This window comes from Peromyscus eremicus, chromosome 6 (assembly GCF_949786415.1).
Source record: "Peromyscus eremicus chromosome 6, PerEre_H2_v1, whole genome shotgun sequence".
In the NCBI taxonomy this organism is placed as follows: domain Eukaryota; kingdom Metazoa; phylum Chordata; class Mammalia; order Rodentia; family Cricetidae; genus Peromyscus; species Peromyscus eremicus.
This window is the reverse complement of record NC_081421.1, coordinates 82,937,031-82,952,064: the sequence shown is the minus strand read 5'-3', so window position 1 is coordinate 82,952,064 and position 15,034 is coordinate 82,937,031. Positions and strand designations below refer to the sequence as shown.

Sequence of the window (15,034 nt, the reverse complement as noted above, 5' to 3'; positions counted from 1 at the left end):
AGAATATCTTTCTCAGCTAACATAATGTCTTTAGAATGGAAATTGCCTGGACCTCAAAGAAGAACGATGAGTATGCACACATTGAAAGTTGCTGGATAGATAATCCAGTTCCCACTGAGTGTTTGCATTCTCAGTCTTCAAATGTGAAGCAAGCATATTCTTTGGGGTCACACTGTTCATTTCCTCATTTGAAATTTTTAACACCAGATAGGATGTTAAATCAGGAGGAGCTGCTGCTTCTCTCGCTTGGATTTCAAACATCCTCCATATGTATAAACACGTCCATAAATAAAGGTGCTAATGGCAGGAAAGAAGAAGATCTCTTAATAAAACACACTTGCACACGTAACTGCCTGTGCATTGGAGATCGTTCTAGGGCCTAGTTCACAATTAAACAGTGTCTGTTTAAAGAAATTATTTTTCTCCTTCCCTTTAGGCAGATGGTGAAAATACAAATCTCTACAGATATTATTTATATATTTAAGTTTGATTTCTATTATTTTAATGTGACCATTCCATCGTATCATAAATAATAGGTACACAGGGGGAGACGTGTAGCTAGAAGTATTATTCATTCCAGGAAAGCCATTAGGAAGCGGAGGCCTGGGCTTCCCAGAGAGATTTGATTGAATGGCCATTGCTCAGGAACCACACCTTCTTAGAAGAGAGCCAAGGATCTCCAGGTCATAGTCACACCCATTTGTTTTCTTTCTTGTCATGAATATGAGCCCATTTGCATCAAGCGAGAATAGCCATTGCCATGCAGACATTGTAGAAATAACAATAGTTAAACAATTCCATTTCCCACCTATGAAAAAAATGTTCTGTTATTTTTTTCCCGTTTATGACATCTTTCTCCAAAAAAAAAAAAAAAAAAAAAAAAAAATACACAGAACACCACAGTATTTGTCTTCATGAAACTTGGGTTTGGTTATTCTTACCTAGTTCACAGAAGATTCTCATTTTAACACACCTACACACAGGTGACATTTCAGTTCTGAGTCTAACGTATGTTGGTATTTTATCCCTGGCCCTCTCTGTGTGGGCACACATCTCTATTCATGGTCATTCTGCTCTGTGTGGGCACATTCCTATTCATGGTCATTCTGTCAATGTAGGTTTTACCTTTCCAGAGGACATGATCTGAAAAGGATGTGAAACACTTTATTACCTGCTGCCTTGGCAAACAGCAAGTTAGCCTTCACAGCTTCAGTCAAAGCCTTTGAATCTAGGCATAGGTTAGGGAAATCATGTGTTCCATTGTTGCCTCTAATATGTCACAGTTCTAATGTCACAGTTAACGGCCTTAAATCACTGTCACATACATACATGTTTGTTTGTTCGCTCTGTATTTTCTAGGATTCTAAGCACCTCTTGCTATATGTTGAGAATGGGAAGTATAAAGATTGCTATCTCACCTCCCCTAGGGCCAGGGGGAGGACTTGAGGGAAAAGTTCCTGTGATTATTTAGTCCTGGAATGAGAAAACCTGATCATAAGCTGCTGAGTCCTTAGAAAAATACTGAGGAGCAAATTGTTTTAATGGTTGTCATGGTTTTTACAACAAATGAGAAGTGTCATAATGATATGAAAAAGACAGCATCTTTCTTTAAAGTCAGAGAAACTGGTGACATTGTCAGACTTCTGCTGTCACAGATTAGCCATCCACTGGAGACAGTATTTTGGATGGCTTTGGAAGAAAGTCTTTAGGAGCACTGCTGTCCAGGGAGAGCTTCAGGCCCATGTAGGACAGACTAGTATTAGGCTTCCTCAGAATGGAGAGGGAAGATGAGTACACATCTCAACAGACCCTTCTCCAAAAGACCTTTGTTGAAGAGATCCTTAGGGCCAAGCCTGAATCTCCATGTGTTTCACCATTTGTTTTTGTATAGCAAAAAAAAAAAAAAAAATGCTGCACGGTTTGAGAGCTACCCATGACCCCTACTAGCTAGACTGCTAAGACCAACTTGACTGACAGAGAACTCTTTGTCTCTCCTCTGCCTAGGTGCAAGTGCAACCTGCATGCCACTGTGTGTGTGTATGACAACAGTAAACTGACATGTGAATGTGAGCACAACACGACAGGTCCAGACTGTGGGAAATGCAAGAAGAATTATCAGGGCCGGCCTTGGAGTCCAGGCTCATACCTCCCTATCCCCAAAGGCACAGCAAACACCTGTGAGTAACTTTGCTCCGTTGCAACATGTTCCTTGCATGATGAACTGTTCCTTCCTTGGTTCCACTTACAATTATGATTTTGCTTCTTTCCTCTTCAAAATGCAGCAGAAGAGTCACTCCTGATTTCACCATTTGTAAGCATGTGTTAGCACGGTAATCACCTGTTAGAGTCAGTCACCTAACCTTCCCATTGTGTTACAAAATAGTTCTTTAAAATCACAGAGGTAATTTTGTTCTAAATAGGTGAAACAGGAGTTGGCTTATTTTTCCCTTCCCAAATTAATCGCCTATTAAAATAGCATAGGCCATGAAAATTCTCAATACTAACTAGACATAAACAAGTTCCAGAAATCTTTGGATATTGACAGTTCCATTTCTATTTCTCACAGTGAGTAAGCCAAAAGATGCTTTATCCAGTGAAGGTTGGACCCTCCGATTCTAGGTAGCCCATAATATTGCCTAGTGAGATAAGTGGCTTTTCCCAAATGCCAGACATTGAGCCATGACTGCTTTGGATTCTTTCAGTAAGGGAGGCCTTTGGATAAAAAGCATGACTGTAAACCTCAGGGTGCCACATGAAGAAAAGAGGCTTTTGTCTGTGAAAGAGCATAGGCAGTATCTGTATTCACAGGAGCCACCTGAGATGCACCATTAAGACTCATGTCATAGCCCAGTGACATCCCTAGATATGTAAAGACCAAAACTTGACATGCTTAAGGTGAAAAGGAACTATTCCCTGAATAATCTGCACGATTCTGTGGATGGACAGATTAGCCACCTGGAAAAGCCTAAGGTTTGCCCTCTTCAAAAAGCAGAGAAAGGGCAAGGTTAGCATAGAACCTCACAGCAAGAAGTCAGAAGAGCCACAGGACAATGAGAAGTTGAACAGCAAGCCACGGACTCCATGCAAGGCAAAGAATGTTATCTGGTACTTCAAAGCAGCAGCTGGGAGAAGCCGTAGCTGAAAACCAATATCACAAGAACCCAAGCTTTATAGAGTTACATGTCAGAGTAATGGACCAGGTAACAAGCTATGAAGTGTGGGGACAGGAAATTAGGATAAATTTCTTTGAAGCAGAAGAGTCCTCCCAGAGGTTAAAAAGAATCCCTTTGTAAGAATGTCCAGTTCTCTCTGTGTTAAAGGAGAAACTGACTTCTCACTACTAAAATTAAAATATCAAAGCTCTGTTAATCAGAAATGTTGTTTTTTTTCTAGGTGATTTTATTAATGGGGACTCTGAGCGTTCTGTGGTCACTGAAAGCCATGGACTCCTGACTTTGGAAGGGATCTCCTGAGGCTATCTGTTGCAGTCTTGTATGTCTGGCTACCTGTGAACTCCTATCATCACAGCTGTCAAACTTAGTTTAAGGCTCTCCCTAAGTGAAAATGGCTCAGATTTTACCTTTAGGTCCTGATGATTCTTTAATGGGAGAGTATGAAAAGGGCCAAGTTCACACTTTCTAGCATTCTGGTTCATGCTTAGGGTCAGACCTTGCTAAAGTTACTGGGAGGGCAGTGGGTAAAATGTCTACTACTATTAAAGATATTGGCTTCACCCTACATCACCCCATTGTACCTATTCCACTCCCTGTGCCTCAAATAACTGGTTTTTCATAATACTTTCTCTAAGAAGATCTTGATTCTGAGAAGCTCCCTCCCTGAAATGAGTTTCTTGCTATATTCTCCAGGGGATGATTTTTTTTAATTCCCTTATCCCTCTGCATATTAAATACCACCACGTTAGTCCTGGCCAAGTGACCATAACCTCCTTTAATTTTCCCTATAGCCCTGGTTATTCAACTATACCCTCTCCTGTTTTTAATTGGCCTTCTATGGACTACTAGAATTCTTTCATATCTGTGTTTAAGCAGCAAAATGACATATAGACCTAATGACTAACAGTAGCTAAGGGGTCAATTCAATTTTCCAGTCATCAGTAGAGTAAAATCTTCATGAAAGACATTAGAAATGATATCGAAAAATCTTGAAATGAAAATATTTCCTAACATGTCAGGCTTTAATTAAAACACCCGCCGGATGGTGGTGACACACACTTTTAATCCCAGCACTCAGAAGGCAGAGGCAGGTGGATCTCTGTGAATTGGAGGCCAGCCTGGGCTACAGAGTGAGTTCCAGGAAAGGCACAAAGCTACACAGAGAAACCCTGTCTCAAAACAAAACAAAACAAAACAAAACAAACAAACAAACAAAAAAAACCAGCCAACAATGGCAACAAACACTTTCACAGTTTGGCAGTGTGTTACAAGACCAAACCACGTTCCTGTATTTTCTAATAATCTGCCCTCTCCAACATCCTGTTTCCTATTCTTGGTGTGAAGATAATGGTTCTTCCTTCACAGCAATTTTCAGAAGATTAAGAAGCTAATTCACAAAATATGCTTTGCATAACACCTTCACAAAGTGTACAAAATAATTTTATATAAGACAGTTTTGTCCTATGTTAGATAGCTTTGTTAATGTAATTTATTTCTTAACTTCAATGTTGGATATCTCCTAATCTTGACCCTTCATATCTTTCTAAATGTTAGAATAACTCCATTTGTCTTGGGTTTATTTATTCCAGGTTAACAATCTTCCAACACATATCCCATCTTCATGTGAAAATGTTTCCATGTCATTTACTTGGATACGTGTCTTAGAAGTCCTCTAGTTAATGACTATGGTTCTTCAACCCAAGTACCAAGCTCTTCTCTTCTTATAGAAAGCTTATAGAAAAGAAATCTTTCTTGTCTCCTTAATGATCTCCATTCTATTTTTTATAAAATTTAATTTTAAAAAAGGTTCTTTGAGTTTCATTTTGTTTTCCAGAACCTCCTGTACTTTCATGGTTCTCCATATATATTGCTTGTTCTCACATGCATGCATATGTTAGCACATGCACGTACACATACACACACACCCTCACATGACTTTATTCCATGCATTGTGAGTCAACTGTCTAAGAGGCACTCTTAGGAGGTCACATCTCCTTAACAAACTTCAAGTCATTGGAATGAAAAAGAAGAGATTGAAACCTTCAGCATCCACTTTGGTGGCCTGGAGATGCCACCAGTCATATATAATCTCTTCACTTAGAATCACAAATAGGTAGGAAAAATGTCAGATTCTGTATACCTGCACAAGTTTGAGCTAGAAAGTCAGGAGATTTTCATTATAAGATCCACTTCAAAGACACTTACATTGCCATTTAGGAACAACTCAAACTGGAACCTTGCTTCGAGTTCCTGAGCTTTGAAGTTATTGCATTTTAGAGCAACTCAAAGCCTCTTTCACAAGATGCATACAGCCCCAAGGAAGAAGTGTATAGAATACCAACATTAAAAAAATAAAATCACCCTAGTCTTCTGGATATATCACACTACTCTGTGCTTTTTTACTATGATAAACTTGAACAATGCCAAGTAAGAACTTCTCTGATGATATTTTTTTCCATTGTGCATGTATTTAAGATCCAGTGTTTTTAAAGTCATATGAATGTTCATAAAGATCTTTGTCTTTTCTCCTAAAAAACTTGTTCTATAGAAAAAGTATCTTTTTGTCTCTCTAGTGATCTTTGTCCTATTTTTAATAAATAGAATGCCCTTTGATTTTCATTTTTATTTTCCAAGTAGAGAGATGCTCTGTCCAACATAATGCCTAACCGTGATTCTCTTGATTCCTATTGTCCAGATCATGAATAAAGGTATTCAGTAGCAATCCCCAAACTCTTACCCCTATGGTATATGCAACATAAGCATGATATTTTTCTACATGCAACTTAATAATCTCCCTGTAAAAGCCGTATTTACAACAAAATGTAATATCTCAACATCTGTTTCTCAACTGTGTTCTTCTGCCCTTAGAAAAACTCTATAACAGACCAAGTAGATGGCTCAGTGGGTAAAGCAATTTATATGCAAGTATGAGGACCTGAGTTATGATACACAGAACCCACTGAACGTGGTGATATTTTATTTATGCTCTAATAAATAAAGCTTTCAGAGAGATCAGAGGGAAAAGCCAGCCACTATATTAAATACAGAAGTCAGGCAATGGTAGCACACATCTTTAATCCTAGCATTCAGGAGGCAAAGATCCATCCAGATCTCTGTGAGTTCAAGACCACACTGGTAACAAAGCTAGGCATGGTGACACATACCTTTATTCCAACACTAGTTAACCATAAAGTTCTGGAGGGCTATACAGACAGACAGGAAGTGACAGAGCTGGACAGAAAGAGGAAATGATATAGCCAGGCAGAGAGAGGAAGTGAGATGGTAGTGACAGATTAGATATAGGCATGAGTATACAGGAAGTGGCTCTCTCTTAGGCTGAGGATTTCCTAGCGTAAGAATTTGTGGCTGTGGCTTGTTCTGTTTTTCTGATCTCTCAGCTTTCACCCCAATATCTGGCTACTTTTTTATTAATAAGACTGTTTAGTAATTCATATTACAACTGAAAGCCAGATATGGTAGTGAACATCTGTAATCCCAGAACTCCTATGTGGAGATGAGAGGTGGAGATAGAAGACTGTAGAACGGTGGTTCTTGACCTATGGGTTGCGACCCCTCTAGGGTCAAAGGACCTTTTCACAGGGGTCACCTAAGACCATCAGAAGACGCACGCATTACTATTCATAACATTAGCAAAATTACTGTTATGAAGTAACAATAAAAATAATTTTATGGTTGGGCATCACCACAACATGAGGAACTGTGTTAAAGGTTCGCAGCATTAGGAAGGTTGAGAACCACTGCTGTAGAAGCTCATGAACCAGATAGCCAAGGATGTGAAGCAGCAAACAACAAGAAATCCTCTCTCAAACAAGGTGGGAGGCAACTACTGACTCCTAAGGCTATCTTCTGATCTCTACACATGCAACATGGCAAGTATCTATCCAATTTATACATGTGAACACCTGCCTACACACACCACACACAAAAACACACACAATCTTTTAAAATTCTATGCAAAAGAATTAGAAAATTATATTATACTAACTTTTACATATTCACATCACATTATTAGAAATACTTTCTGCCACAAAGTACTCTATTTGACTCAGTATTTCCCAAACTTTTTTATTTGGTTGAACATCCAATAGCTTTCTACTCTTGTAGGGCATACTGATCTGAACAATTTCATGCAGTGTGGTCTAAAGAAAACCATGGACACAGACAAAAGCACAGTCAATTCAGTTGTATTCTATATTTTTACCTTTCTCTAAAAGACCTGGCCTAATATTCTTCAAGGAAGGAAAATTAAATTGATCTGACGTTGACATTATTTGTCTGTTTGGATATCCAACTTGAATTGTTGTCCAATATTTCCTACTCCTATGAGCAATGGGAAGTAATTTGATGACTATTCTATTATTTTCCCTGATATTAAATTTGCATTGACCAGTTTCTATAGTCCCAGATGTACACATGGATGCATCATTATCCAGTCAGTTTCCTAAGCATTTAAAATGCATTAGTCCCTTCTAGACTCACACCAATCTTATAAGTTGATGCTGTGGTTTTAAATTTTCAGGTATGGAAGCGTGTGATTATGATTCTTATGATTCAGGTTTTACACACTTATTCAGGTGGGATGAAAACTTAAACCAGGGTTTATCTTTCCTCTAATGACTACGCACTTCACATGTTTGCTCCTCAGGTTATCTGAGTGGCCGCCTCTGTCTCCACTGGGATTTGAGCTCCCCTTTGACACCCGTTCAAACAAGAGAGTCTTCTCTAAGTCTCGTGGCTCCTCCGAACTTTAATGGTTATTTCCTGTTATTGAAACTGTCTCCCCTGAACCTGGTCATCATTCCCCAGCCCTGTTTGTTATCCCTCTGCAGCCTGCTCCCTTTAGCATCCCAATCTATCCCATGATTTTAGTTCCTGGTTTAGCAGTCATCAACCAATTCTAATTCCAGTCTTTTTAGTGAGTACAGAACAACTTTACCAGTAGTCTGTACAGATCACAACACCACAGAAAATTCATTTCTTTCTCCAAGAGTACCTTTTCTTCTCTCTTTATTGAAATTCTATTCATTCCTTCAAGACTCTGCCTCAAGCTAACTCATCAATGAAGCCTGCCTAAATTCTCCTGTGCAAACTAGCTATTCCTTTCTTTCTCCCTCACTCTAATTTTTGATAGTGTGTCTGGACTTAATGGAACTGCTTGACTTTCCCTAACAAAAACTGTTAAAATGAGAGCTATTGCTGCTTTCTTAGGCTTTTGCACTTCATTAAAAACTTTATATACATTACAGACTTAAATCCCCACAATATCTCCATTTGGTGTGAACTACGATTATCCCATTTGAAATATGGGGAAACACAGGTACAGAGAATGAGCAAGATTTCCTAAGATATCACAGCTAATGTATGTAAAAGCCAGATTTAAACTCAGCTCTGTCTAGCTACAGGAGCTGAAACATTAGCCATTTGATAGCATGGCTATGCTTTATTCTTGGTCCTTTTAAGTGTTTATGGAACAGTTATTTTGGTAAATGATTGAGCAATCCTAAATAATCCTATAATGTATGCATGGCTAGATTGGCTTTGCATCCATCTTCTTATGTCTTCTGGAATATGTAGCCTTCACAGTCCATCAGCTCTAACACCAGAGTCTTCAGTTTCCAACAGAGAGAGACCATCTGAGATCTTGGAGAAAATCCAGTAGTAAAACAGGCTCTTTGGTTCTCACTACCCATGCAACCGTCTAGAAATAGCATGCTGGCAGGCTGATTTTCACAAGCCTCCCTGAGCAGAATTCCATGTCTGGGTTACTGGACCACTTCTAGACGTTGACCTCCAGCCCTTGAAGCTGAGAACCCCTATTCAATCGCCAGGATACTAAATGTGCAGGGCCAACTATGCATGCAACAAACTTCTAAACCCAAATATACAAGCAGAATTCCAAACTGTTCACAAGCCCCAGCCTGCATGCTCTTATGTGAAACTCATGGGGACAGTTATGGTTTTGAATGTAACACTTTCAGGAATTTTGAATGATAAGACAGTACCCATATATTATGTTGTTATAGTACTCAAGGAAGAATATCAACAGCCTTATTCAATCAAGCATTTTATATGATTATTCTCACCAAGGGAATAAGAGAAGACAATACATAATAGTTACTGGCTTTCTCTTCAAATTACTTTATATCACATTACTTGTGCTTCAGGAGTACTTTGGGAAAAGCTTTCCACTTCCACATTTTCTGTTTAAATTTGAGAATGGTAGATAAGAGATTTCAGTCTGTAATAAATAGAATGACTATAAAGCGATGGTTATGGTCTAGAATTACAAAACTAGTTCTGAGTTCAAAATTAAGTTTTCTTGTCAGTTACCTAGGTTGATCTTGGGCAAGTGACACATCCTCTTCTATTTACATTTTATCCATCCATAAAATTATCTTGACTATTCATAGAGCTGACATAAAAATTAAATTAACTAATATATTTAAGAGAGTGCTGGGGACATACCACATTGCATTTAGTTGTTATGATTATTGTATTCACACTGGGAGCTAGCACAGGATCAGCAGGTTCCCCTTGGAGATAGCTATATGGAAAGATAAATTGTGGTCAAATACCATGTTGTTACCCATACTACAAAATAACTGCTATGACATTAAAAATACTCAAAATCTTATGACCAGTAAAAATACTCAAAGCCTTGTATCCTCTTTCCAGCAATTAAGGCTGCATGTTGCATCAGATAATATTCCAAAGTCTGCTTTGTAAGCTCAGTAGCAGGAAGTTAAATGGCTGCAACATCCTGACAGCCACATCCCACCAGAGTCAGTCTTCCTTCAAAGAGGAAGGGGGAGTCTGAGGGTATCCAGGTTGCCACCTTTCTTCCTGAGGCAGCAATGACACCATAATGCCACCTTGCCTTTCAGGTGATCCGTTTTCCTGGGTTTTCCACCTTTGATGAGTTTATTCTCCCATTTTTCAGATACATTAATACAGGAAGTCTGGTTAATATCACTTCTTTCATGCCTGCCCTGTATACTTTATTCCCAGAGCCCTCCTGTGACAGGAAGGTGACATTGACTCTCAATTTGGATAATTTACACGAGAATTCTAGAGTGTCATTTTGTGATGGCAATGTAATTTCCCTCACTTTTAAGTTCCTGGGAGACAACACCCCACACTTCTCAGTAACAACAGCTTGGACTAGCGACTCAGACTGGAAGACACTGAAGCAATTACTCTGGAATATGAATGAGTCTGCAGAATATTTTTGTACCATTCCTGACCTCTTCTTTATGGCATTTTAGGACTAAGTGTTCCCAGTGGCTGCAGTCTGACTGGGGGATGATCTACTCACCTACTCCATGGGTTTTTCAAATCATCTATCACAACAGTGGTAATTTTTACTTGCATTCTGAAGCACACCAAATCCTATCATGTTGCTTCCCTCATGATGGAAAGCTGCAAGCCTGCCATTGGTTCTCACAGGAATTACAGCTTTAGCACTGACTTACTCTGCTTTTGCAGATTGGGTATTTATTTTTCTTGAGATCTCCACCATGTTGACTTCTCTAAGCTTAGTTACATACCTTTTAGCAATTTGCTTGATGGAGAAAGAGCTAGCCAAAAAAAACAGTTTGAAAATGAAGAAAATATCACTTTATTTATAACATTATATAATTCTATTACGTTCTTGTCTCTGTTTTCCGCAGAATTCCATTATAATAAAGATTAACAGACATGTGGGAATAGGAAGGGATGAACAACTGCATTTTCTTTTCCCAGGATGCGTTTACACTGCTCAGAAAGAGACTGGGATTCACATGCTCTAGTGCTGCATATGAAGGAGTCAGCTTGGGTGTCTGCAGCTCCTTACAACACTTCTGTGAAATGAAAGGCTGAATACGACAATTTGTTAAATCCCTTTAAGATCTCAAACCTTTACCAGCCTTTGAGAATTAGCTTGTGATGGTTTCCCACTTCCTTCTTTGTTAGTGTATTTTTATTATGTACTACATCTATTTATTTTTCTGGAGCATCATTAAAGCTAATGATATCTAAATTTCAAGTTCTTCAAATGAAGAAGTTCAATTTCATATCTAACTTTAAACGTTAAGGTGATATGCTTATTATTAAGGCGAATTCTTAAATTTCCTAATGTGTCCTAAAAAAAAAAAAAAAAAACTATATTTGCCCATAGGTAATTTAGGGGAAAATATAAACGAAAGCATCAAAATGGGAATTAAAATAAAAGAGATGGACAAAAAACTAGAAAGAAAATAGGCCAGACATTCAATGTCAGGCAAATTCTTCAGTTGAGCACAACGCTGGACTTGACCCAGTGAGTTTCATGAATAGCAAAGTGGTGAGAGGAATCAGTACATTTAATACTTCTTCCTATTACATCTTTGATCACAACCACTTGGAATCCTGAGACGGGGGGGGGGGGGGGGTCACGGTATTGGTTCTGCCAATAAAGGTCTTCTGTAAGATGAATTGCTAAATGATCTTATTAATAAAAAAAAAAAAAACCCGGAGCTAGATATTGGGGAGAAACTGAAAGATCGGAGAAGCAGAAAGAAGCCAGCCATGTTCTTACCACTTGGAAATCCTCAGCCCAAAAGAGACCTACTTCCTGTATACCCACACCTATATTCTTTCTGTGCATGTCGTCTCACTTCCTCTCTCCACCCAGCTACATCACTTTTCTCTTTCCACCTAGCTCTATTACTTCCTGTCTGTCTGTACAGACCTCCAGACCTCTATGGTAACTAGTGCTGGAAATTTAAGGCATGAGCCAATATGCCTGGCTCTGTTCCCAGTGTGGCCTTGAACTCAGAGATCCGGATGAATCTCTGTCTCCCAAATGCTATGACTAAAGGCATGTGCTATCATTGCCTGACTTCTATGTTTAATGTAGTGGCTAGCTTTTTCCTCTGATCCTCAGATAAGCTTTATTGGGGTGCACAAATAAAATATCACCACAGTCTTCCTGGAGCATGGAGTGAATCAGACTGAACAACTCAATGAGACCTTATCACAAGACATAAAGTAGAAAGAAGGCTGTAAAACAGCCCTATGGTAAGCACTTGCCAAGCATTACGAAACCACATTTCCAGTCCCCAGAACCAATACACTGATGTCTTGTGAAACTTTTCTGTATCATACTTTGTCCCAAAACAATATGAGGGACACAAAAAGGAAAAGGAAGTGGACTTGCTTCATCAGTGCTCTCAGAGAAACACAACTGAATTGCAGAAAAGTGGAGAAATCCATCATGGAAGCCTGAACAAAGAATTATGAGATCGTAGAGAAAACAGCCAACATGAGAATATGGATAAAGAAGGGAAGAAAACATTTATGAGCTCAGTTTCAAAGATAAAACATTCTTTACACAAAAGTTACCACATTATAGGGAGCATTTCAAAGAAAAAAAAATGCCAACATGTGCCTAGACAATTTCTTCCAACACAATCTGAGTCATACTATCACTTACGATTCCATTGGCCATTGTAAGATGGAATCAAATCCCTGGGTTCGAGTTTATGGAGCTTGAAGACACCAGCTTTCCACTTCTAGGCCTTCCTGCATTCTTTTTTTGAGTTCTTAAAGCATTTCTCACAGCTTACATGTGGTCTTTCTAGTGGATGCACTGGGTTTACTAAGTTCTTCAGCTGTCCACAAACAATGAAAATTAAGGAGCTTTTGACATTAAAGTATGAACCATTAGGAGAAAATAGCACTTGGAAATAAATTAATGGACATCCCTTACTGTTCAGATATATTCAATTTCAAAATTTTTTATTCAAATGAGCAATTTCAAAATCTTTTCTGAGCAATAACCATTTTTACAGACATGGAATGAAGAATGACTCATCTGGCAATACCTCCAAAAAAACAAAAAAGAAAAGAAAAGAAAAAAACAAGGCACAGAATGAAGAAGAGCCTGAATTCTAAGCACCCAGCATTAGGTAATAGCATCTTCATGAGGGAAATAAACTCTCAGAATAGTCATAGTTGGTACTGTGTGAAAACTTGGGATGAATAGGGTTCTCCTGTACTTGTGGCCCCAAAGGAACACAACCAAAAACACTTCTGCATCTTTCTGAAGCATTCTACAGAAGCAAGCGCTGCTGTAAGCTGCCTCGCAAGCTTGTTTATTATTGTGTCTGGTGGAACTCCCTGAGCAGTTCACCTTGCATTTATGCATGGCCCTCTGCCTCCGTGGAAGTTTGAAGACACATGAAGAGTCTCTCCCTGCTATCTCAACTTCCATTCTCTTTGATGGATTGCAACAAGCAAGCAGTGCCTTGCATGAGAGAAGAGTTTTCAATCATAAGGAAATTCTGAGCTTCTGCAATTGAGACTAAAATTATGATGCTGCCATCACACCTCACTCAGTGGGGAATTTGCAAAAATGGAAAAAAAGGGGGGTTCAGTACCAAGTCAATGTCACACTGCAGTAGAGATAGTTGACTAAAGTGTTGGGCTCAGAGCCTAGCTATCCTTTGCATAAATCACATTCAGTTTAAATTCAGTTCATAGGAGAGAGTTGAAATACGGACATTTAGTTTTCCAATTGTGATTGAACAGAAATACGCAATTAAGCTGAAGTACTTACTATAAACTCCAAGTATTTAGGGGCCGAGGACATGGCTCAGCAGGCAAAGTGCTTGCTGCACAAGCCTGAGAATCTGAGTTCGGATCCCCAGTACCCACATAAAAGACTGACCCAGTGACACATGCTTGTAAACTTAGCACTGAGGGCAGGCACAAGACAGACACATCACAAGGCCCAACTAGCAAATCTGTCTAGCCAAAATTGTGAGATTCAAGCTGAATGTGAAACCCTGTCTTAAAAAATATATGATGGGAAGGAATAGAGAAAGACACCACACCGAACACTGACCTTCTACATGTGAAGGCCGGAGTAAGTGCCTCCTCTACACATATACACATGTACAAACAATGCAAAAATCACAATAACAAAGTAAGTAAACTCCAAGCATCTAAAATAAAGAGATCTTTTGTGTACCTGATAACTGAAAAGACTCTATCCTTTCTTCTTTCCAGGGTTTTAAATACATAATAATAACCCTTTATCGTATAGTCTTCCATTTCTCACATTGCCACAGAAAAATAAAGCTTTATTTTTAAAGGCTACAAAGCTAGAGGTCTCAGAAAAAAAAGGTACAGTGATCAGTTCAGTTATGAAGAGGGCAGTTGTTAGGACATTAGTGCTAAAATAGAAGCTTAACAGTTCTTACAGTTTCTACCTGTGAGCACATTTCAGCGATGTGAAGAACATGACTGACCAACTCATTAACAGCTATTACTTACTGGTTGCATACCTTGGGTCAGACATGCTTCAGGATTATCTTGTTCAATCTTCACAGTAGCCCAATGCATTAGATATGATTGGCCTCTTTGCAGATAAGGAAACAGGCTTGGATCAGCTAAAAATCACCTAACTAGTCAGTAGTAGCAATGCAGGCCCCTCACTCAGGACTGCCTGATCTACATCTCCTTGTCACCCATACAGAAACCATAAACTGGGTGTCAGGAGGTAAATCCCTGATATTTAATCAGCAATATCTACCACAGACCTGCTTTACGAGCAAGCTAAGACAGTAAGCATAACTATTGCAAGAACACTACTTACAAAATAATGGTATAGATGCTTCCCATCTATCAGTTTATATAATTTCCACAACAAATAGAGAGACAGGAAACTAAGTAAGCACTGAGATTATAGGAAACTTGCTCAAGATTCGTAAGGATTTAGGAGTTGGATCCACCCTTCAGATTTAGATGTCCTGGCTGCTGAGACTTGGCCAAAGTACTATACTGGTTGGTAAGAATCATAATGTGGATGCAGACTT

The 15,034-nt window shown here is 38.9% G+C and overlaps 1 protein-coding gene across 1 annotated transcript in view; it reads left to right on the top strand.

Annotated features, from left to right (window-relative positions):
* Nucleotides 1-15,034, top strand: part of Ntng1 (netrin G1) — a 344,033-nt gene that overhangs the window by 249,292 nt on the left and 79,707 nt on the right. The window contains exon 3 of the mRNA XM_059266124.1: nt 2,005-2,177. Within this exon, the coding sequence (XP_059122107.1) occupies nt 2,005-2,177 (173 nt within the window). The remainder of the gene's footprint in view (nt 1-2,004; nt 2,178-15,034) is intronic.